Raw genomic sequence first — 23708 nt, forward strand, 5'->3', positions numbered from 1 at the left:
CCCATTAAATCACAAAACAGTGATACTAACACTCAAGTACAGCATGTTAACTGTAATCCTAAACAGAGATACACCCTTTTAAATCCATTGAAGTCAATAGACTTAGAAGGTTGTAACTCTGCATAGGGTGGCACAGTGACAGATTTATGCTTGCACTAAAGGGAATAGGGGAAACCTCACATTAGCTACGAGACTACACTCTCATAGACTGGCAACGTTGACAAAAGAGCCACCCCTCATTCTCAAAGAGAAACAGAAGTAGGCTCTGGCAAAGAGAAGCTTGGTGCTTCTGTGCTGCACGTACAGAATGAGAATCTCCCCCTGCCAGTGATGACTGGCAGAAGCACTTTGGAAGAAAAGACTTCAGCCTTGAGTCTCAGGGAGAAAGGAGGACTATAACTGAAGTAAGTAAATAAGTTGTCAGGAACAACCACTTCTCTTGCAAGATGCCCAGGATCGGAGCAGTCTCTGTTAGTTTCACGCTGCCTTGACTCATCTCCCATCCCTTTGGATTTGAACTCAGCTTGAACTCTCCAAACCAGACAGCCAGATGCCAGGATAACAAATGGGAACCAATGTTGTTAGTTTTCTTCTTAATGTTCATTACCAGACTGAAATGGACTTTAATTTTGTCATGGATGACTAAGCAGGTTTGCAGCCCTTCTCTCTCCTTGCTGTGTACAAGAGCCTCAGAAATGACTGGATGTAACTGTTGTTTCTCTTAGTCATCATTCCCACAAGTATGACAATGTGGCCCTGATTAGAAGGCCCCAATTTGCTGCTCCTGTACAGAAGTTCATATGCTAGGAAACTCAGTCACCTGACTTACTGCCAGTGAGTCAATTCCTGCTTTCAGGTGTTGACCGAATAAGGCAGCTTTAAATGTTTAGTTCTGGGAAAGCGGCTGCCTGGCTTCTGGTGCCGCTTTGATTTCTTTGGGTGAGAAGAGTCACCGTTTTAATGTTTCCTGAAAGTTTACTGCTGTGGCTGTTAGTCAAGGCAGCTGTGGGAGGCATCTTTATAGGCTCCTAGAGTTGCACAGCACAGAGGAGTCTAGTCTGAGCTTGTGCTCTGAAGTAAGATTCACAACCAGCAAATGTCAAAAAGGGCAAGAGTCCAGTAGCACCTTAAAGACTAACAAAAATATTTTCTGGTAGGGTATGAGCTTTCGTGAGCCACAGCTCACGTCTTCAGATACAGCTAGAATGTTCTAGCTGTATCTGAAGAAGTGAGCTGTGGCTCACAAAAGCTCATACCCTACCAGAAAATATTTTTGTTAGTCTTTAAGGTGCTACTGGACTCTTGCCCTTTTTGACTACTGCAAACAGACTAACACGGCTAACCACTGTGAATTAACCAGCAAATGTGTACCTATAAATTACCCCAGTTGCAAAAGTGCATTGCATGCAATGGGATAGCAAGGTATGTTCACACCAGAATTGCCTGTAGGGCAGGATACAATTCTACTATAACCTGCTTGGGTGGGTGACTTAAACAGTAAGCCTGTGCATTTCATGCAGGATCCTTGCAGCATTCCAAATGGCCTGAAAATATTACATTTGTGTGATTCTCCTGTTGGCCTGCAGCTTCTCATCCTCTTAATCTGAAGCATCTGTTGTTGACCACTGTCAGATAAAAGGTGCTAGGCTAAAAAGATCAGAATGACTCTGTGTGTGAGCCCTTTTGTTTCTCATATATTATTGTCATCAATGAGAGCTCTAACTGGTTCTTGGATTCGGGGGAAGAGAGAAATATCGCCCATGTTATTGGTCTAGTTAGGAATGTTAGTTAAGGGAGGTGACTGGTTAAACTTCTTTGTTGTTCTTTGGATGAAAAGAGACCTGGTTTGGTGCTTGTAACTGCATTAAGTCCCCTTAGCAAGTGCTGGAAATAGCTTTGTCCCTTTAGAAAGTCAATGCCAAACCATCCTGAATTATTTACTTGTGTGCGAAGCTCCTGAAGGAACCAGTGTTCCATGCTTGCTACTAGTCCATCTATTTCAGAGCCTGAGAGAGATACATTGTTCACAATTGATTTATCTGATTATGGATTCAGTTGCCTGATCTCTTATTTTTTCTATCCACCCATTCACACCAAGGATTTGTGCCTTCTACCATTCACAATCTTTAGGAAATCCTCCTAGTTTATGTTTACTCATGTTGTGTGTTCTGATTTCTTTTTCAGGTGCTAGATGGCCTTTTAGCTCAGCATGGGACAGTTGAGAATGTGGAGCAAGGTAAGGACATCTCCTAGAAGTTTCTTCTCACTCTCTTTGTTGTTTATTAAACCATTTTAAGGCTTTCATATAGCATAAAATGCTTTTGGGAGGGAAGGCAGCTAAGTATAGCCTGATCTTGTCAGATCTTGGAAGCTAAGCAGGGTCAGCCCTGGTTAGTATTTGGATGGGAGACCACCAAGGAATACCAGGGTTGCTGTGCAGAGGAAGGCACTGGCAAACCACCTCTGTTAGTCTCTTGCCATGAAAACCCCAAAAGGGGTGGCCATAAGTCGGATGCTACTTGACGGCACTTTACACTTTATAGTGTACACTTTATAGTGGCTATCTGGTTCTCACAATTCTTGAGTCAATGCAATGCATTGACGCCGCGAGCGGAGGGGAGACCTCTGCCCAGCCTTTGGCAGCGGACGGGTCGCGCGCGTCCTGCCACCACAAGTCCCCCTTTCGGCTCTCTCGCGCCGCTGCCCCCCGCCCACGCTTGTTCCTTTCTCCTCTGCCCCCTTCCTTCACCCAGCCGCCACTCGGCTGCCCCCTTCGGCCCCGGCTCCTCGCCTGCCTAGCCCGGGCAGCTCTTTGGCGACGCTCCCTGGCTCAACCGCTACTTCTGCAGCCACCACCGGGGAGGGAGGGAAGGAAGGAGGGCAAGGGGGAGGCAGCAGGGCCGGCTCGGGCAGAGAGGGAGAGGCGCACGCGCGGCTCCCTTCCCTGGATTCTCCTTTTGCCGCCGCGAGCTTCGCCCGGCCCTAAACGAGGCAGAGGGGCTGGAGGAGGGACGGGGGCTGGAGGCGGGGGGGGGGAGAGAGAGAGACAGCTGGGTGAGAACGGCAGGGAGGGGGCCTCGGTCTCGTCTGGCCGGGAGCTCAGCAAAGGGGAGCGGGCGATCGCTGCTCTGCGCCCCAGCCCCCAGGGCGCTGCCGCCTGGGGAAGCGCCCTGAGTCCCCGAGCACACGGATGGCGCTTCCTGCCTGGCAAATGCGCCCAGCAGCTTCATGGGAGGGAGGGGATGGGGGGCCGCGGCTGGGACAGTGCGCATGCGCGCAAGGGAAGAAGACAAAAAATTATTTGTGGGGTGCAAACTAATGGAATTGTAATGAACAGTGAAGACTTTAACATGGGTGGTCCTTGTTGAGTGATGACTGCTTATGGAGATGCCTAAAGGTTTGCTATGCTGCTGGGTTTGCCATTGACTGTTGCGGGGTTGGGGGCGGCAGCAGCCCTTCACTCTGCCTTTAATAACAAATGACATTATACTACAAAAAAAAAATAGCTGTCCCATACCAGTTTGGCCTTCATGGACCAATGACCAATATTTGACCAGTTATTCAACCAGCTCACCAATCCTAGTAAACGATGAAAACTGAAATCTCAATATAAAATTACTCCAGAGTTCGTCCCACTGGTAATCCAAGTTAATCCCACTGGTAATCCAAGTTTGCATTGTCTTTTTTGTAGTTAATACTGACTCAGAAACAGCAGTTGTCAACGTTACATATGCAACTAAAGAAGAAGCAAAAGTGTAAGTAGCCGTTCTGATCCCCCCTCATTTCTCTCTCCTTTGGGGTTTTTCCTTCCTGACAGTGTCTCCTGTATTTTCTGCTGAGCAGTTGAGTTGAAATCCATCAGTAGCAGCAATCTTTCTGGAAAAGATGGCAGAGCAGTATAATTTTCATGAAATGGGAAGACCGTGTATGATGCCAAATACTTCAAGCGAGCAATCGTTACTAGTTATTCTCTTAATTCCTCTTTACTCAATATCTCTCAGAAATCCAACGATCCATTTCTTTCCCTCTTTTTAGGAATATGGAGTCTGTTTCGAATCAATTCTGTTTTGATCAAAAGAGAATTTTTAAGAAAGTAGGGGCAGCAAGAATGGTTCTACAGAATTTCAGATTTTCACTCTGCAGATGCTCAGAGGCAAGCAGTGTCTTTCCAAACCTTCTATCCTCCTGGTACAGCACCTCCCTGCGATGTACAATGTAAAAAAAACCCCTGCAAAGGCTGAAGCAACAAGCGGTTGCATGGAGTAGTAACAGAAAATCACAAAGAGAAATTCCTCTTTTAAAAAGAGAGTAAGAGGAATCAATGGCTATATCTAAAAAAAAAGTTAATTTTAGAAAAAGAAATGTCATCCCCTGTAACAATGCTTATTTCTTTACGATAACATGGGTAAATTTGTTCTGATCAGTGGAACTCTGTACAAAAGCAGGACTGGGTAGAGAAACCCTCACATTCATGTCAATAGAAGAACAAAACCTGGGTTGCTCTTCGTAGCACACTAACAGTACTATCCTAATCAGAGTTATACCTTTTAAGCCCATTGAGATCAATGGTCTTAGACTGAAATAACTCTGTGTTGGTTTAGCTTTAGCTAAATCGACAGCTAATAATGGGTTGGATCTGTTGGTTGTGGAACTTCCTTCTGGTGCAAGGAACCTTCCCCCTGACACGGGAGGCTCTTTACATCAGGGTAAGGCTCCTTGAGCTGTGGGAGTGGGCTACCATTAGCAGAATATATCTTCAGGATTCAGCCCAATATTCATAAATGTAAATGAGTATGGCCCTAGGCCTGCTGAAGTAATTTGTGTCCTTCTTTCATTAAATCTAATGAAATAAGCTTTTTTGCCGTCAAGTCACAGCTGTCATATGGCGACCCCGTAGGGTTTTAAAGGCAAGAGACGTTCGAAGGTGGTTTGCCATTACCTGCCTCCATGTCATACCTCTGGTATTCCTTGGAGGTATCCCATCCAAATACTAGCCAGGGTCATGGCTGAGAGTGTGTGACTGGCTCAAAGTCACCCAGCAAGCTTCCGTGGCACGAGTGGGGATTCGAATCTGGGTTTCCCAGGTCCTAGTCCAACACCTTAACCACTACACCATGCTTAGTTCTCTTGGAATAAGCTAATTACCATGAAATCTATGAGCCATGCTTTTAATGGCAATTATAATGAATACTAGCTGAATTACACCAGTAAATCTTGTTTTGAGGTCATTTCTAATTTTTGGTGTTATGAATTTGTTTCCGTGAAATATAAAGGTAGGCTTCTCAATGCTGGTCATTTCACATCAATTTAATAAGGCATAATAAATTATTATCCTGACCTGGATAGCTCAGGCTACTACCCCAATCTTGTCAGATCTCAGAAGCTAAGCAGGGCCAGCCCTGGTTAGTACACGAATGGGAGACCACTGATGAAGTCTAGGGTTGCTAAGCAGTGGCAGACAATTGCAAATCACCTGTGTTCATCTCTTGCCTTGTAAACCCTCTGGGGTTGCCATAAGTTGGCTGTGACTTGATGGCACTTTACACACACACACACACACACACACACACACACACACACACACATGCCGTAACTTATCATTGGGTTGCTTGCAAGGTATTGATTATACCAGTGTTTTGTTAAAGTATATGAAGACTTTTGAATAGCTTTGTGCAAATGCTCTTGATGACACAAAGGGTGGGGGACTATAAAAGTCAACTAGTCAAATTCCTGTTTGAAAACAGTGTCACCTAGCCCACATGCCCTGCTGTCTATTCACCCCATGTGATGGATACTGATAGCAGGGTTTTGTCTTGCTGTCTTATCTGGCCTAAGCAATAGATACTGATTGCCGATTTTAATTTTTCTTTTGCACAGAACTAAAACATGTTTGAGCATAATGCCCATCCTCTGTCTGTCAGTGCCTTGTTTTCCAGTGCATAATGCACAAATGTTTTCCCTCAATAAACTCATCTTGGAACCTTCTACTACTTGCATTGCCAGCAAGTTGCTGCAACCTTGAACCAGCATTAACCCACTTTGTATTTCCATTCTGCTCTGTATTTTTGCATAAAGTCTGTATTCTGAGTGCTTTTCAGGTTGAAAGGATATTGGTTATTGGACCCTTCAAGAGTAGATGAATCAGAAGAATCTTTGTTGTGCAATTGTGGTGAACATCTCCTAAGCTTGAATGCTAATGATAGATTTAACTACCAGAAATTCAACAGTGTTTTGGAGAAATGAGCATGCTTTTGACAGTGGTCCAATCCAGCTACTAGTCCAAGTATCTATGCTGAATAATTTACTTCTTAAGGAACTGAAAGTTTGATTGTATAAACATTTTACAAAAATGGTGGCATCTCCAAAACTGCAAGACTTGCAAACAATTGCTGGGGCATTTTGGGCAAGGCAAGATCTTACACACTTCCTCTGGTGCCTAATGCAGGTGTTTACTTCGTAAGGAATGTTAATGGAAATGGTGCTAATTTATATAGCTCATCTTCTTGTATCATAAAAATCCAATCTAATCTAAATGAGCCCAACAGCACATTGGACTGTGTAACGTTGAACTAACCGAGCAAGTTCTATTATCTGAATAGTAGTATTCTCAGCTGCCAGACTTTACCCAATGTAATCTTTCTAAGGTGCCCACCTCATTTTGAAAAATGTCTTGGAAGATGCTCTTAAATCTATTGCACACACACATACACGCACACACAACTTTTCTACTATAGACAAGTGCTATTTCAGGATAGATTTCAACAGGAGTTGAGTTGTCTGATTTAGACGTAGTTCTGCCTCACTGTTCTTTCTCCACAGAGAAATATCAATAAGAGATGTTGACAATACAACATCCACATGGATTTTGCAGGAAAGAGTCATAAGAAAGAGTGGGCAGGAATCTAATCTTCCTGCAAGACCCAAGACCCACACTGTGTTTATGTTTTGATGTAACATTTTTATGCTTAATCCTCTTTGGGTTGGTCCTCTGTGGAGCAAATCAGATTTGGACTTTGTGAATTTGAGATTAGCCAGTAGTTCTAATCTCTGGATAAATTATCCAATTCCTCATTGCTTGCAAAATCTCCTAACACTTTAGGAATTAGTGCTATGGAGGAGATACTGAAATATGGTACTACATCTTTGCTCAAGCAAGGAAACTCTCCCAGTTCTTTATGGAATGGTGGCAATGTAGAACAGCATGATGACCCAAGAATGACTCTACAGGCCAACCACTTCAGTTCCTGGGAAGATTCTTGTACTTTTAAGTGCAGCATACAAGATGGAATTTTTCCATGCAACAGTTTCCCTTTACAGTGATGACAGAAGCCACATCTGGTGGGATTTTTGTCTCCTCCCAAACAGGAGGGCACTTAAACACAACATGTCAACATGCTGTCAACACAACATTTCCCTTGTCAACATGCAGGAAATCAAGGGTGAATAAATTCCTTCCTGCAAAGGAGAGGCCTTCCCAGTTTCTCCTTTCTTCATTCTGCCAAGGGAGCTTGGTTTCCATGAAATTCCAGGTAAAAGCTGAACAGAAATACATAGAGAGAAGTAGCAGCAGCACCAGAGTTCAAGGAAGAAGAAGAAGAGTTTGTTTTTATAAGCTGACTTTCTCTACCACTTAAGGGAGACTCAAACCGGCTTACCATCACCTTCGCTTCCCCTCCCCACAACAGACACCCTGTGAGGTAGGTGGGGCTGAGAGAGCTCTAACAGAGCTGTAATTTGCCCAAGGTCACCTAGCTGGCTTCGTGTGTAGGAGTGGGGAAACAAATCCAGTTCACCAGATTAGCCTCTGCCGCTCATGTGGAGGAGGGGGGAATAAAACCCGGTTCTCCAGATCAGAGTCCACCGCTCCAAACCACTGCTCTTAACCACTAAACCATGCTGGCTCTTAAATAGAGTATGGATCTATAGTTTCTCCTTTCTGTTAAATTCCTGTTGGTGTTGTATTGGCAGAGGAAGTCAGGAAGATCTTGAGCATAGCAGCTGAGTCTTTCTCTTCCCCACTCCCCGGAACATCATTCTTGGATCATCCTTTGTCTCCATTCTGAGGGATACCGGCCAGAGCTGTTCTTGTCCTTCTGAAGCAAAAGCAACCTGTTCTGCTCCATGTGACATGTATGGTGCTCATGCTTTGCATTGTCAGCCATTTTGGCTTTTGTGTGGTTTACCAAGGCTAGAGCAAGTTCAGCATGAGAGGGCAGAATATCCAAAAGACCAGGCCTACCCTATGAACAGAGGGTTTATTGCTGCTCTTCTGATCTAGTAATAGAAGGGGCACAGAGCCGTCACAACAGAGCACAGGATTTCAAGTGCTGGAAAAAGTACAGAAGAGGGCAGCCCAAATGTTTAAGTGGTTGGAGCACCTTTCCTGTGAGGAAGGGCTGAGGTCTGGGACTTTTACATGGAGGAAAAAGGTAACTAAGGGAAGTGGAACAGGATAAGAAAATTACGTGTGGGGTGAGGAAAGTGGATATTTATTTTTTACTTAATTTCTACCCTGCTTTTCTCCCCAATGGGGGCACAAAGTGGTTTACACTCACCTCAGTTTTATCCTTACAACTCTGAGATAGGTTAGGCTGAAGGTGTTTGACTGACCCAGGGTCATCCAGCAAGCTTCCATGATGGAGTAAGGATTTGAACCTGCGTCCAGCTTAGGCTTGTCAGAGCTTGGGAGCTAAGCAGGGTTGGTCATAGTCCATATTTGGATGGGTGACCACCAAGAAAGACTGGGGTTGCTACACAGAGGAAGGCAAAATGGCAAACCATCTCTTCTCATCTCTTGCCTGGAATGCCCCGTGGATGGGGTTGCCATGAGTTGTGATCCAGTGGCTCCTTCTTCTCCTTCTCCTCCTCCTCACCCCCCTCAGGTCCTTGTCAGACCAAAAGACCTTTTAATGCCTTTAATGGTAGAACTCAGGGGCACCCAATGAAGTTGATGGCCAGTAGCTTCAGGACAGCCAAAAATAAATACTTCTTTACTCAATGAGTAACCAAATTGTTTAATTCGCTGCCAGTGGATGTAGTGCTGGCCATACGTTTAGATAGCTTTAAAAGGGGTTCAGACACATTCATTGCCCATCAATGGCTACTAGCCATAGTTAGTTAAGGGAACCTCCATATACCGAAGCAGCAACCCTCTGAATACTAGGAGGCAGCATTAGGGGAAGGCCTTGACCTATATGCCCTGTTTGTTGGCCCTCCAAAGGAACTGGTTTTGCAACTGTGTGAAACAGAGTGCTGGACTGGATGGACCACTGGTCTGATCCATCGGGGCTCTTCTTGTGTTCCGGTGGTGAAGGCTATGAAGGGGATGAAGTGTGGAGCCTCTAAATCTGAAGCAGCTTTACCCATCTGGTCTTTCTTAACAGGTAGTCACATTAAACATCAGACATTCTCCTGATGAAAGACTTCTCTGCCCAAAATGCACTGAATTTTTAAAACAGGTGCCCCTCTTGTAGCCTTTTAACACACAAGGCAGACCTCTGCTTTATGCAATGCCCAAATATTAAAATGAAAATTATAGCAGATTTATGCATCTAACTCTGCAGCTATTCTGTTCACCACATAGAAATGGAGGAAAATTTGTGAGAAATATGAACAGAATGTTTTTGAGCATGAAAAAAAAATTCCTAGCAATTCTGTTCCCTCTTTTTGTGTTTCAGAGCAATTGAGAAGCTTAGTGGTCACCAGTTTGAGAACTATTCATTCAAGATTTCCTACATCCCGGACGACGAGGTGAGCTCCCCTCAGCCCCCTCAGCGATCCCGGCGTGGGGGCCACTCTTCCAGGGAGCAGGGCCCCTCCCCCGGGGGCTCCTCGCAGCCCAAACAGCACGATTTCCCACTACGGATCCTGGTCCCCACACAGTTTGTTGGTGCGATCATAGGAAAGGAGGGCTTGACCATAAAGAACCTTACTAAGCAAACCCAGTCCAAGTAAGTACCACAAATGGTTTAATTTCCTTCCACAGTGGCTGTGTTTGTAGCTTTTACGTCCCTAATGCAGAGCAGTGGTCTCTGACTTGTATTGTGTGACAAAAGCTGTGTGTCTCTTAAAACTGTATGGCTGTAATGATGTATTTTGTATATACTAGTAGGGCTGGTAGTTGGATAGTGACTGCCGCCATGACAGTTACCTTGTCATTTTTACACCTATTCTGTTTTCACAGAGATTCTGGACAGGCTGCCCTACTCTGCTGTGTGCTGTCATCCAGCACCCCTTCCCCAGAGTCCTTTTCTACTCTATTTGTAGCAACTTTTAGCTACATGCTGCTGTTCAGAACCAAATAAATATCTTCTGCATAATTCAGGGCCAAAAATATTTTTATCATTTTGTCATCAAATGTCTCCAGCCATTCTTCACGTGTCTAGGAGATCCTGCATGTCTTCGCAGAACTGCTCAGTACCTGGACACTTGTACTCTTCTGTGGCATACCCATTAGACATAATCAAAATCAGAAGTAATCATTTGGGATTTCTGGTGCTATTTTTTTCATTCACTCATATCTACATAATTACATATGAAGGCAAATCTGGGTCATCCAGAATAAAAGGAAGGGGCCTTCATCTGTTTTCGACAGGAAGATGGACAAACTACTTTGTCTCTGTTCTGTAATGTTTTGTATGCATTTTTAAACAGTTTTTCATTTTTTCTGAAAAAGTATAAATTCTAGCTAAAAAACTATTCTCTTCCCTCCCACTATGCAATATTGAGATATAATTCTCATTATAATATCAAAATAGGCACATTGTTTTATATTTTTTCCCAATGTAGTCACTTCCCTTCCAAAAAAAGCCCATCATATCGGCTACCTCACCTCCCATAAAAAGATTCTTCTTTTTGTCTCCCTTGTTGAGGTCCTGACGTAGTGTAACCAGCGTTTTAAAATCCAGTCATGCTCAGATGGTGATTCTGGATTCTTTTGTGGTTGTATAATGAGAAAGTGGTAATTATGAACTGGTAGTATGATACATGATATTAACAGTGCCATCCTTTGTCAAGGAAGCAGAACACAGCAAATACAGTTCAGTAAATGTTGCATAATGGTGCTTGATTTGAGTTTTGCTTTCATTCAGGAACACCTGTTCTGAAACCAAAGGGAAGACTTTGCAGGGGAAGTGTAATATTTTGAATTGGATATGTATATAGTACAGTTCTGAACATAGTCCCTGAGTCTTTGAGGGTTTTTTCCTCAAAATGTTCTGCGAGTGACATTTTTAGCTTAAGGTTTGTGTGCATATTTTCATTATGTTTTTGTTCTTTACTTTTTTCCACACCAGCTGGTTCAAAGTTGAAAGTTGAAAGTGTGAGAGTCTTGGTGGGATGGAGGGGCAAGGTTATGCCCACTAAGCGCACTCCACTTCCATGCTTACTGGTATTCCGTGCATTGGAAATAATATTTTGCATGAGGCCTACATGCATAAAGTCAAGTGCAGGCGCCAATCAAGTGGTTGTTAATTTGGTTCTTGTAGGCTATCCGGGCTGTGTGACTGTGGTCTTGGTATTTTCTTTCCTGACATTTCGCCAGCAGCTGTAGCAGGCATCTTCAGAGGAGTAACACTGAGAGACACTGTCCTTCAGTGTTACTCTGAAGATGCCTGCCACAGCTGCTGGCGAAACGTCAGGAAAGAAAATACCAAGACCACGGTCACACAGCCCGGATAGCCTACAAGAACCGATGAACTCTGACCGTGAAAGCCTTTGACAATATGATTGTTAATTTGTATAAAATCTCAGAAACTGCCCTGTGGTTCAGCCATGCCTTGCTGAACTCTGCACATTTAAGTCATATGCAAATATTATAGCTAGTGTGGACAACTGGTGGGCCTGAAAGCAGGTATATCATGCCAATTGGGTGTGTGTAATGATATTCCTTCTCTCCACATATACTCTACATTCTTAAAGCTTCATCCGAACCGTTCCTTTTTGATATTTTTCTGCAGCAGTTTACAGCGGTTTTGAGCTTCCGTGCTGCGTCTTTTCTGTAGCCACAATGTGAATGAGTATGCACTAAGGTGTTGGCAAGAAGCAGTCCATCCATTTAATTCTTCTAGCTGCCACTTGAGAGCTGTTTTCCTATTGAACTGCTGCTCACAAATCAGCCAGAGATTTCCTACTTTGAGCCCTAAGAGAAGGCCAGTGCACATGAAACAGAGGGCACGTGGAGCTTGAAACTGCCCAGTGTTGCTTCTCAATTGTGTGCAGTGCTTTGCCCCACAGATCAGGTAGTTAGGGGTGGGTTGGAAGTTTATGGTAGAATAGAGAAGAATTGCCTGTGATGCGTGGTGAATGGCCTTTCATGCCCACAAGGAGCCATTCAAAACACCCTCCACACAGTGATCATTTCATGTGCACTGACCCTCAAAGGTGGCATGCAGGATCTTGCAGATTTTGACTTTTGTGAAAAGTTACATAGCCTAGATTTAAACATTGAGTTGAATTTTAAATATTACTTTAAATGTAAATAGCATTATTGTCAAAAGGCCAGTAAATTATGTATTGTGCATGTGATGGTAGCCATGCAGTTGCCCTTGAAATATGTGGAGCCGTTGCCATGCTTGTGGTCTGGCTGGTACTGAGAGAAAGCAAGATAGGTTGGCTAACTGGGACTGTGCATCTGACAGAGTGACCATATAGTGCCATAAATCCATTAAGTCTCTAAGATGCCACAAGATTTTTCATTATTTTGACTGTTGCGGGTTAACATAGTTACTACCTCTTTGGAATATGGCTACCCTGATACTCATGATGGAGGTGATTCAAAAGAGTGCTATTGCTGACCATTGCATATATGAACCAGCTCTCTGCATCAGTGGTGATACTGGTACTGCTCCTAGAAGGAGCAGGACCCTTTTCATATCCTGTGTTTGTGGTACAGGACTAGAGATGTGCTTGAGTATCTGTGAGCATGCACACATGTTCATGCAATCTCTCCTTACTCTTTATTTAAATGTGACTCATTTCAGAATCCCCGTTAGATGGGGGAGTAGACCTCTAGGATTGGCTCATTCTTGGGAGTCTCCCTCTGCAGTGCTGGGAGCATTGTTCTCTATAGAAAACGGAGATGTGTTAGACAGGAAATCTAAACCCTTCTCATTTCGGATATATGATTCTAGTCCTTCCTTAAGCATCTGTTTTTATTGGTAGCTTTTATTGGACTGCTTATTGCTATGCATCTTTTACTCTTCAAATATTCTAATAAACCTGAGAAGATCTGCTAATCCTGAAGAATCATAGGAGTCACTAAATTTTAAAAAATCTACTTTGATTGCCAAGAACATGGCCAGGAACTCTCACTCAATACACACTTAAATTTTCAGGTTTCTGTGAGTCCTCAATCTTAAATATTACCTTAGTATTTTCCTTAAGATTTTGTTCAGAGTTGCCTTGAAGATGGGTTGCTAGTTGATGATTTATAGTTATCAGTAGCCTGGGGGAAAATGTAAAATACACACGTTATTCAGTTCCTTTGATGCTTTATTAGTTCACCATGTTAGGGCACCTTTCTCTGACCCCTGGTGGATTCCTTTGTGTGGGCTCTGTTGCTGCAGGGTGGATATTCATCGAAAGGAAAATGCTGGTGCTTCAGAAAAACCAATAACAATTCACGCCACCCCTGAGGGGTGTTCAGAAGCATGTCGCATGATACTTGATATTATGCAGAAGGAAGCTGAAGAAACCAAATCGTAAGTATTCCCATTAATAATAGGGGAAGCAATGGGAATATATTTTTTCAAAGGGATTGGATTTCTCAGTTAGCTTACAAATAAGAGAAAATCTAATTAAGGTGGTATACATGTGGCATTTAACTCCAATTAGAATAAGTAAAATCTACAAATCAATGAATGATAGTTGCTGGTACTGTGATAAAAAACAAGCAGACTTCATTCATATGTGGTGGAAGTGTGAGAGAGCTATAACGTTCTGGACTGAAATAGTGAAATATCTGTCTGTTGGAATGGGGATTGATATCCCATGTAAACCTGAGATACTTTTGTTAAATTTAGCCCCTAACCTAACTAAAGATAAACGATGTATGGGGTTACACATGATAACTGCTGCTAGAATGACTTTTGCCAGACATTGGAAACAAAAAACGACTTCAAAGATAGAGGAATGGTTGGTTAAAGTAAAATAAATATATGTATTAATTAAATTAACAACATATCAGAAAAATGGTGATACAATGAACCTAGACGAGCTGTGGTTACGAACTGTAAATAAAATGGAAAATCTTATAATCAAGGGTGGGAAAGGACAACTTTCTGCGATGACAGTCTAGCTATTTTATAGAGGACTAAACCGTGAAGCTGTAATATAGAAATTCAGGGTGTGTTTTCTTAAGTTTACACATATATATATATACAAAAACAAAAAAACCCATATAGAAAAACATATAGAAGTCTTCATAATTTAAAATTTTTTATATATATATATATAAAATTATGAAGACTGCTATATGTTTTTCTATATGGGTTTTTTTGTTTTTGCTGTTGTTAATTTTATTGAATAAATATAATAAAAAATAATGATAGGGAAAGCATGAAACTTTTTTTAAAAATAGCCCCATAAATAAATAATTAATCTGGCCTAGAAAGGCTTAAATCGCATAAAGCATACGCAAATCTCTTTGCCTACTTTGTTGCTACTCTTTTGAAATCTTTTAATCAGGAACAGGGCCAGTGAGGCAACAGCCCTCAGTTTGAAGAATAAATTACCAGTAAAACCAAAGAAGAAATTCAGCTGAAAACTGACATCTTCATGGAATAGAGATTAAGTACATCATACATGAAGATTTGAATTGGTATATATTTGATTGGCAGAGGATTATTAAGTTGTCATAGAGGACAGACCATGTGTTTTGCACCTAAGTTGCCACAGAGGACAGATGGTGTGTTTTGCACCTAATAAGATAAGTTCAGTCTTCAGCATTTTTAAAGAGGCATGACTGGCATAAGATTCTGGAAAACTGTTGCCTGTCAGAGTTCACAGTGCTAGGCTACTGGAGCAGTGGTGTGGCTTATGTATATACACACATGAAAGGGCAGGAGGGGATAATTAAAAATAATCATACACCCACAAAACAAAGGAGTCTTTTCAGCCTTCTGATCTAGGCATGTGAAGGTCTTCACTGTGAGCATGTATGTACATATATGGAGGTGGAAAGTGCCGTCAAGTCGCAGCTGACTTATGGCAACCTTGTAGGGTTTTCAAGGCAAGGGTTACAAACAGAGGTGGTTTGCCATTGCCTGCCTCTGTGTAGAGTCCCTAGACTTCCTTGGTTGTCTCCCATCCAAATACTAACCAGGGCCAACTCTGCTTAGCTTCCAAGATCTAACAAAGTCAGGTTAGCCTGAATCATTATGTACATGGCCTGATCTGTATGGCCCAGGCTAGCCCAATCTTGTCAGATATCAGAAGCTAAGCAGGGTCGGCCCTGGTTAGTATTTGGATGAGAGACCACCAAGGAAGTCCAGGGTCACTACGCAGAAGCAGGCAATGGCAGACCACCTCTGATCATCTCTTGCCTTGAAAACCCTAAAGGGTTGCCATAAGTTGGCTGCGACTTGACAGCACTTTCCACCACCATATACGTATGTACATGCCAACAGAGCAGGCCTTCACATGCCTAGCTCAGAAGGCTGAAAAGCCTCCTTTGTTTTTGTGTGTTTATGTTTCTTTCTAACAACCCTCCTCCCACCCTTTCATGGGATGGGAGAGGTCTTGCTGGATCATGGAACTTCTGGATCCATGCTAAGGTTGCAGTCAGTCTTTCATTCTAAGGCAATTCAATAAATAAAACCACCCTTGGTGTATATGTCACCTCTTTGGCCACTGCTAATTTTAGCACACTGGTTTCATTGTAAGGATTTGAGAAGTCATACATCTTTTCATATTCTACATTGCTAGGGTCTGATTTGAGTAGTGTTAATAGGTGGCTGGAACAGTCAGCTGTAGGAAACAGCTAGCTCTGCCTGCTGATCAGCAGGGGCTTCAGAGAAGGAGTCTTGCTTGCAGGGCAGAGCCAGTGTGGCATAGTGGTTAAGAGCGGCGGACTCTAATCTGGAGAGCCAGGTTTGATTCCCCACTCCTCCACATGAGCGGCGGATTCTAATCTGGTGAACCGGGTTTGTTTCCCCACTCCTACACATAAGCCTGCTGGTTGACCTTGGGCTAGTCACAGTTCTCTCGAAAATTTCTTAGCCCCAACTACCTCACAAGGTGTCTGCTGCGACTTGATGGCACTTTACACACACAAAGAGAGAGAAAAGCGGGGTGTAAAAACCAACTCTTCTTCTTCTATATACCCTTCTAAGCTCATTGGCTTCAGTGAACTATGTGATGGAGCCACTCAGTTTTAACCAGCTTCATTAAGACAGCAGACAATGACCTTTGGCCTTTACAGAGTAGGGGGATTTGTGGAAAGTGTGGCAGTGTCTTCTTTAAGGGTCAGCAAAGAAGACTCCAGCGCCTTGCCTCCCTGTGTTTTAAAGACCTCTTTATATTCTGCTTAGCGAACATACTGCAGAAAGTCCAGGAAAGAATAACTTCAGCGAAGGATTAAGTACTTTTTCCACATTTTTTTAGAGCTGAAGAGATTCCTTTGAAAATCTTAGCTCACAATAGCCTGGTTGGGAGATTGATTGGTAAAGAAGGACGAAATTTGAAGAAAATTGAGCAGGACACAGGGACCAAGATCACAATTTCTCCGTAAGTACTAGTGACCTGGTGGAGGGTGGGATCTCAGTGCTATCAGACTGGATTGCCACAAGTATTGATCTGGCACAACACGCATTTATCCTGGTACATTTATCCTGGTGATGCCTTTTGTGAGCAGGACACACATGCTGTCCAGCCAAGCCCTCAGAGAGGCAGCTGAATTCCATAGAATCTGGAGGTCAGCAGGGACCAAAAGGCCATTGCCCAGCCCCCTGCCCAGAGGTAGAGACACTCACCAACCATCCATCCCCATAGAACAATCTGCAGAAATCAAATTACAATGCCACAAGCACAGCACGGTCACATAGAAAGAGGAATGTATAGAACAGCAGCTTTCTGAATGGCTCGTGCAAGCAATTCACACCATATTCTTCCAAGGGAGGTGTTCCTGTTGGCAGCAGAGGATAGGACTCGCAATAATGGGTTTAAATTGTGAGCAGAAAGGTACTGGCTGGATATTAGGGAAAGGTTTTTACAGTAAGTGTTGTTCCAACAGTGGAATCAGCTACCTAGGGAGGTGGTGAGATCCCCCTCACTGGCAGACTTTAAGCAGAGGCTGGACAAGCACTTGTTAGGGATGCTCTTGGCGAATCCTGCATTAAGCAGGGGGTTGGACTAGATGGCCTTTGTGGCCCCTTCCAACTCTATGATTCTAAGTACGGTACACATACAGATCTTCAAGCCTGGTACACAGGAGCCTATACATAAAGAACATACGATGAGCTCTCCTGGATCAGACCAGTGGTCTTCGTCTAATCCCCTTTTAAAGCCATCTCTGTTCATGGCCATCAGTATATCCACTTACAGTCAGTTTCACAAACAAACTGTGAAACTGTCCCACATGTACAACCCATGTGGTCACAGAGTTGGACTAGGACCTGGGAAACCAAGGGTCAAATCCTCACTTGCCAGGCAACTCAGTAGGTGACCTTGGGCCAGTCAATGTCTCTCAACCTAACTTGTCTCAGGCTTGTTGAAAGGATAAAATGGAGGAGGGGAAAGAGTAATGTATGTTGCCTTGAATACTTGGGAAGAAATTCAGCATAAAAATGTACTGGACAGATAGAAAGTCTTGCGAGGTTGCAACAGTTCCTGTCACTGACAGATAACGTTACTCCCAGAACAGGCCCTTACCAAGCTACTGGTTCTTGCAGCCACAGTTCCTTTTAGCCTAAATAGTTTACTTTCCTGTTTTCTCTCAACCTGACCAATACATTTGACATGCTGGTTTTGGTTTGTAAAAATAATTATTATTGCCTATCCTGCAGGTTTTAAATCCAAAGAAATACAACTGCCCTGGAAGGGTTTTCACTTGTTCTTCTGTGATTGCCTAGTTTGCAGGATTTAACAATTTATAACCCTGAGAGGACCATCACCGTGAAGGGTAGTATTGAGGCCTGCTCCAACGCTGAGGTAGAGATCATGAACAAGCTTCGGGAAGCCTACGAGAATGACATTGTGGCGGTCAATGTAAGCTCCCTCTCTTGCCAATTCTTTGTGTATGTGTGTGATTGTCATGTAAGAGCTCAGTTCTCCTTGGTATTAGCCAAACAGTCCCCCTGTTGTGGCAGGTAAAGGTAGAGGCAGGGGAATGCCCTGTCCCTCACTCCAAAGAGGTGCTTCCATGGTGTTCTTTGCAGAATAAAAACTGTGTGACCCAATGCCTTTTCTCTGTCTCAGGTTGCTTCATTGTTTCCCATTTCCCTTTTGTTTTTGTTTCTAGCAACAAGCCAATCTCATCCCTGGACTTAATCTCAATGCCTTGGGCATCTTCTCTACAGGCTTGTCCATGCTTCCCTCTGGAGCTGGAGCCCGCAGACCTGCTGTCACTGCCCCCTACAACCCTTTTGCTGTAAGTAGCTGGTATGCCCAGTTTTTTCCTGTGCAACTGTGGGCACTGCTGCGCTGCTCTTGCGAGACAAGGTGGGAAGAGGATGCTTGCTAGCAGAGGGCAACAACTGCTCTTCGCTGCAAGGAGGGCTTCACAGCTCTGGAGCCTACATATACCAATTTGTTTAGCTTCATTGCTATGGTAGCACTGTAACGTGTACCCTCCTGCACAGTTGGGGACAGGCGCAGTGGAGGTTGTGCATGTATGGGGAGGTATGACGAGGTTCCCTCATTTGGGTCAGTCTCTCCCTAATTCCTACCGAATTGCAGCTGACAAACAAGGTGACAACACTAGGTTACCTTAACAACTGTTATTTTGTTGAAAACAAGGTGGCTGTGGTAGTTTGTCCATTATGTATTTAAATGCCTTCCCAGTGTGATGGGCACCATAAACCTGAATTGTTTATTCACAGAAGCAAGGATTGTTATGTCATTCTTTGATGTTGCTCCCTTACAAACAGCAGCCACTTCTGTTACTCCTTAGAGACCCAAATAAGGGGAAAGGTTGTGATCTGTATATATGCTGCCAGCCTGACTTTCATTTGTGGCGGTCTTCAGAGAAGAGACTAGTTATCTGTGCTTGATTCCTTGCTGAATGGCCTGTATCTGATTTTGGCAATATTTTTGTGCAAAAAACACATCATGTTTGTCTGAATCTTGCACGGGTCCTTCAAACATCAGTGGGGACATGGCCTATTGCTACATGGCAGAACACGTGCTTTGCATGCAAAAGGCTCCAGTTTCAGTCTTCAGCGTCTCCTGTTTAAAAAGGATCTCAAAAATATCATTTATTTATTTACTTTATTTGTAGCCTGACTTTTTCACTGAGACTTGTGGGTGTATCAGATCTGAGCACAAGATTAGAGGGCTGCTGCCAATCAAAGCAGAAAATACTATGTTAGCTCTGGCAGAGGTCTGATTTAGTATAACCAGCATCATGCGTCTATTACATGAGATCTTGGTCCTAAGCAAAACTAGTAATCCTAAGTGTTACAGTTACTGCTTTTTGAATTTGGCCCATTAAAAACCACCTATATCCTGCCTAGAGATGAAAATGTCCAGAAATTCTGAAACTATGTGGGGGGGGGGGCAGATCTAGAAATTTGGAGGAAAATTGAAATGCATGCAGTACTTTCTTTAAAAACCTAGTAGAAAAGAGCAAGAGTCCAGTAGCACCTTAAAGACTAACAAAAATATTTTCTGGCAGGGTATGAGCTTTTAAAAACCTAATTTTACTGCTTGTACAGCATAAAATGCATAATTTGTGACCTAGTTTTAGCATATAAAATTGCTGTCTTTGGCATATTTATGAAATGTAAAAGCATCCTACCCAGGGCTATTCAGTGGGGCTTACTTCCAGGAAAATGTTGTTAGGTCTGTATTGTTAATTTTCTGTGTGTGTGTGAGTGTAAAGGGCCTTCAAGCCACAGCCAACTTATGGCGGCCCCTTTTGGGGTTTTCATGGCAAGAGACTAACAGAGACAGCAACCCTGGATTTCCTTGGTGGTCTCCCATCCAAATACTAACCAGGGCTGACCCTGCTTAGCTTCTGAGATCTGGCGAGATCTGGCTATCCTGGGCTATCCAGGTCAGGGTGTTAATTTTCTACAAGTGAAATTTTCCTGAATTTGTCTGGGGTTTTTTCCTGGACCTTCCCATCTCTCATCCTGCCTTTTCACTGGTCTATCTGGGATTTGTTGGACATTCTGAGGGGACTGTCCTGCCACCTCATAAAGCCAGACTTTGTGAATTTAGGAATGTAACTTCTAATGACCTTTAAAAAACTTAACTTCTGGTTCCAGCAACAGCTGGCCTGACACTCCTGGGAAGCTCATCTCCTTTTGTTTATTTGTAGAATCTGTTGTTTATAGTTAAAATGCCAGTGACTGAGTATTCCATTCTTAGATACAGGTAGACGGACTCTTGATGAATGCATCTGAGCCTTTTTTAAAAGTCAGCTATGCCTTTGGCTGTCACAACTTCCCATGGCAATGAATTCTACAAGTTACTTTTGTGCTCCATGAAGAATTATCCCAGAATGGGAGGAGCTCCCTTTTCACATTCTGATGGCTGCATAGCCCCTGTTCCCTTTTACAGCATCTAGTCCAGCATTCCTGGTTGCCCAGCTATGACTCCTGTGTCCTGGCTTAGATCCATTGCTGTTTGGTAGAAGACACCTCAGTGAGAAGAAAGCTAGTGTGGTGCAGTGGTTAAGATTGGCAGACTCTAATCTGGGAGAACTGGGTTCAATTCCTCACTCCTCCACATGAAGCCTGCTGGGTGACCTTAGGACAGTCACAGTTCTCTCAGTTCTCTCAGCCCATGCAGAGGCAGGCGATGGCAAACCACCTCCAAATGTCTCGTGCCTTGAAAATCCTACAGGGTCATCATAAGTCAGCTGTGACTTGACAGCACTTTACATACACATACCCCAATGAGAACAAACTTAAAAAAAACAACTGCATTGACCCATGCATATTCTCCCCTTCTTTCTGGACACTCTCCCCCAAGAAGTAAATTGCTTGTGGAAGTACAAGTCATGACCTCTGTTAGTCCTTTTAGCCCGCCCCCACCCCCATACTCCAAGCTGGCAATCCACCTTCCCTTCCCATCAGAACTTCTTGAAACTGTTTGAAGGGAGAAGAGACCTAAGTGCATGTACAACAGAGATGGGGTGTTTTAGTTTTTCCTTTCCGTAGTGCAGACGGGATGATCAAGGCCAATAATTCTGCTTGCCTTGACACAGTCTGGTCTGTCCTTTCTCTCCTCTGCTGTACATCTGAGGAAACCAGGCAGGAGAAAAGATGGGCACACAGCTGGGCTGGCAGACCGATAGGCTAAATCGACTATGCCTTAAGAGACAAGGAAGAAAGAGTTAGTTTGTAAATGCCTGACACCCAAGTACATCATGTTTTGTGCGAAATAGAAGTAACAGCAGTTAATGAGTACTAAGAAGTAGTTGATCTACATTGGGAGCGCCACAACGAGTGCCGTGGTACACTCTGTGTTAGTGAGCTGTGTGTGTGTGTGTGTGACTAGAGGGTTTATCTGGGTAAATTTGTGGGTACATAGTTGCGGCATATTGACTGTGGCATGAGGGTGATGGCTTTCATGCTCCAGTGAGCCGTCACAGTCACCACAGGTAGACCTTCATGTTACATCATGTCAACAGAAGTACAACATTGTCAGCAGAGCAGATGCGAAGATTCAGCTGAGCACAAGCAAGTATTGTTTGGAGCACCACCGAGAGGCCAAGAGACATATCTGCCTGTGTGAACCAACCCCCTCCCCCCCTCCCCCAGTCCTATGAACAAGCAGAGGGAACAGAGGAGCAGTCGTTATGTTGCAGAAATATTGGCTGCCCCTCAGACAGGAACATGCCTCTCTGACCGATGGCGCGCAGCCGTCTGCTCCTGGCCACTCCCCACTGACTGTCACTTTTTTTCCTGCCGTAGAATCAAGCGGCATACCTCTCGAGCCTCTATGGAGCCTCGCCAACTGGCGCATACCCACATCAGCACTCCGTAAGTGCCTTGCCCCATTCTTCCCGACGCTGGCCTTCCATGCACCCTGCTTTGCACCGCACCTGTCTATCGCTTTGGATGCTTTTATGCACCCTGTTCTGAAACACTTCCTCCTACATTCAAATCCTGAGGATGAAGGTTGTCCAATTACTGAATTAACACAGCGGAGGCCACCAAGGGGCATCTTTCCTGCCCTTCTCTTGTCGTGGGGAGCCAGATGCTAATTTCCCCTGTACTTGATTCCTGTGTTTGCCTGTCAGGCACTTCCCTTTTAGTTTGTAGTTAGCGTTTGCACTGTCTCTTTGTAGGCATTTCAAAGGCTATATTCCCCTCCTTTGACCCTTTCCTTCCATCCCACCCAGTCTTTGCATGCTTCACTCTATCGCTGTTGCTGCTCAATAGCCATACCTTTCTTTGGCTGCCAGCTCCTCCCTCTCAGCCCCATGTTTCTTAATGATACTGTGTTTATGCAGAATACCATGAAGGAAAAAAATGGCAGCCAGGACTGGAGACCAGCAGATGCAGGACTAATAGTTACAAATTGCATGGTTGTGGCAGATCAAGCTGTGGAGCTGGCCTATCAAAGTACATACAGCACAGCTGCAGCATTAGTACCTGGAGTACTGTGTGCAGTTCTCCAGGCCTCACTTCAAAAAGGATATGGACAGAATGGAGCAGGTGTAGAAGGGAGCGACGAGGGAGATCAGGGGCCTGGAGACCAAGCCTTACAAGGAAAGGCTGAGGGATTTGGGAATGTTCAGTCTGAAGAAGAGGAGGTTGAAGGGGGACATTATTACTTTCTTTAAGTATTTGAAGGGCTGCATTTAGAGGAGAGTAGGAAGCTGTTCCTGTTGGCAGCATAGGTTCGGATTTGCAATAATGTGTATAAATTATGGGCAGAAAGGTATCTGCTGGATATTAGGATTTTTTTTTTTTTACAGTAAGCATAGTTTAGCAGTGGAATCAGCTGCCTAGCAATGAGCTCCCTCTCACTGGCAGCCTCCAAGCAGCAGCTGGACGAACTTCCTGGGATGCTTGTCAGAGATGCTTTAGGCTGGTCCTGCATTGAGCAGGGGGTTGGACTAGATGTCCTGTATGACTCATTCCAACTCTGTGATTCTATGATTAAGTGGTCCTGATGCAATTTTCTTCAGGACTGTGATTACCACTGTTCTGTGGTGCCTAGATCATGTGCTTTGTGGAAACTAGTTGTAAATGCTACTATGGAGACATTGATCCATTTGCCCCAATGGTGTCTGGCCATCACACTTTCATAACTTGCTACCTTTTTAACTGGAGATACCAGGAATTGAACCTGGGAATTCCTGCATGCAGAGTGTGTGCTCTGTCCCTCATCCACAATAAACTGTAGGTTGACTCCTTTATAGAGAAAGAGAGAGATGGTGTCATTCCATTTCTACATTAACAAGCATTAAGCATCTCCCTGCCATGAAAGCCTTCCACTGATTGTTCCTTGCCATTAAATAGATGTTATCCATAAAAGGGTGGTAATCCTATTACTGAACCCAGCTCTGCTTTGCCTATCTTGTTCTACGATAA

General features: G+C 43.8%; 1 protein-coding gene across 2 annotated transcripts in view; it reads left to right on the forward strand.

Moving 5' to 3' along the window:
• IGF2BP2 (insulin like growth factor 2 mRNA binding protein 2) overlaps positions 1 to 23708 on the forward strand; it is a 74016-nt gene that overhangs the window by 40970 nt on the left and 9338 nt on the right. The window contains exons 4-11 of one of the 2 annotated variants that reach the window (XM_056849525.1): positions 2185 to 2236; positions 3692 to 3755; positions 9678 to 9950; positions 13566 to 13700; positions 16603 to 16725; positions 18069 to 18204; positions 18458 to 18586; positions 22080 to 22148. In XM_056849525.1, coding sequence (XP_056705503.1) covers positions 2185 to 2236; positions 3692 to 3755; positions 9678 to 9950; positions 13566 to 13700; positions 16603 to 16725; positions 18069 to 18204; positions 18458 to 18586; positions 22080 to 22148 — 981 coding nt within the window. The remainder of the gene's footprint in view (positions 1 to 2184; positions 2237 to 3691; positions 3756 to 9677; positions 9951 to 13565; positions 13701 to 16602; positions 16726 to 18068; positions 18205 to 18457; positions 18587 to 22079; positions 22149 to 23708) is intronic. The other variant, XM_056849526.1, reaches the window with a different exon arrangement.

The sequence above is a fragment of the Euleptes europaea genome, chromosome 5, assembly GCF_029931775.1.
Source record: "Euleptes europaea isolate rEulEur1 chromosome 5, rEulEur1.hap1, whole genome shotgun sequence".
NCBI lineage: Eukaryota > Metazoa > Chordata > Lepidosauria > Squamata > Sphaerodactylidae > Euleptes > Euleptes europaea.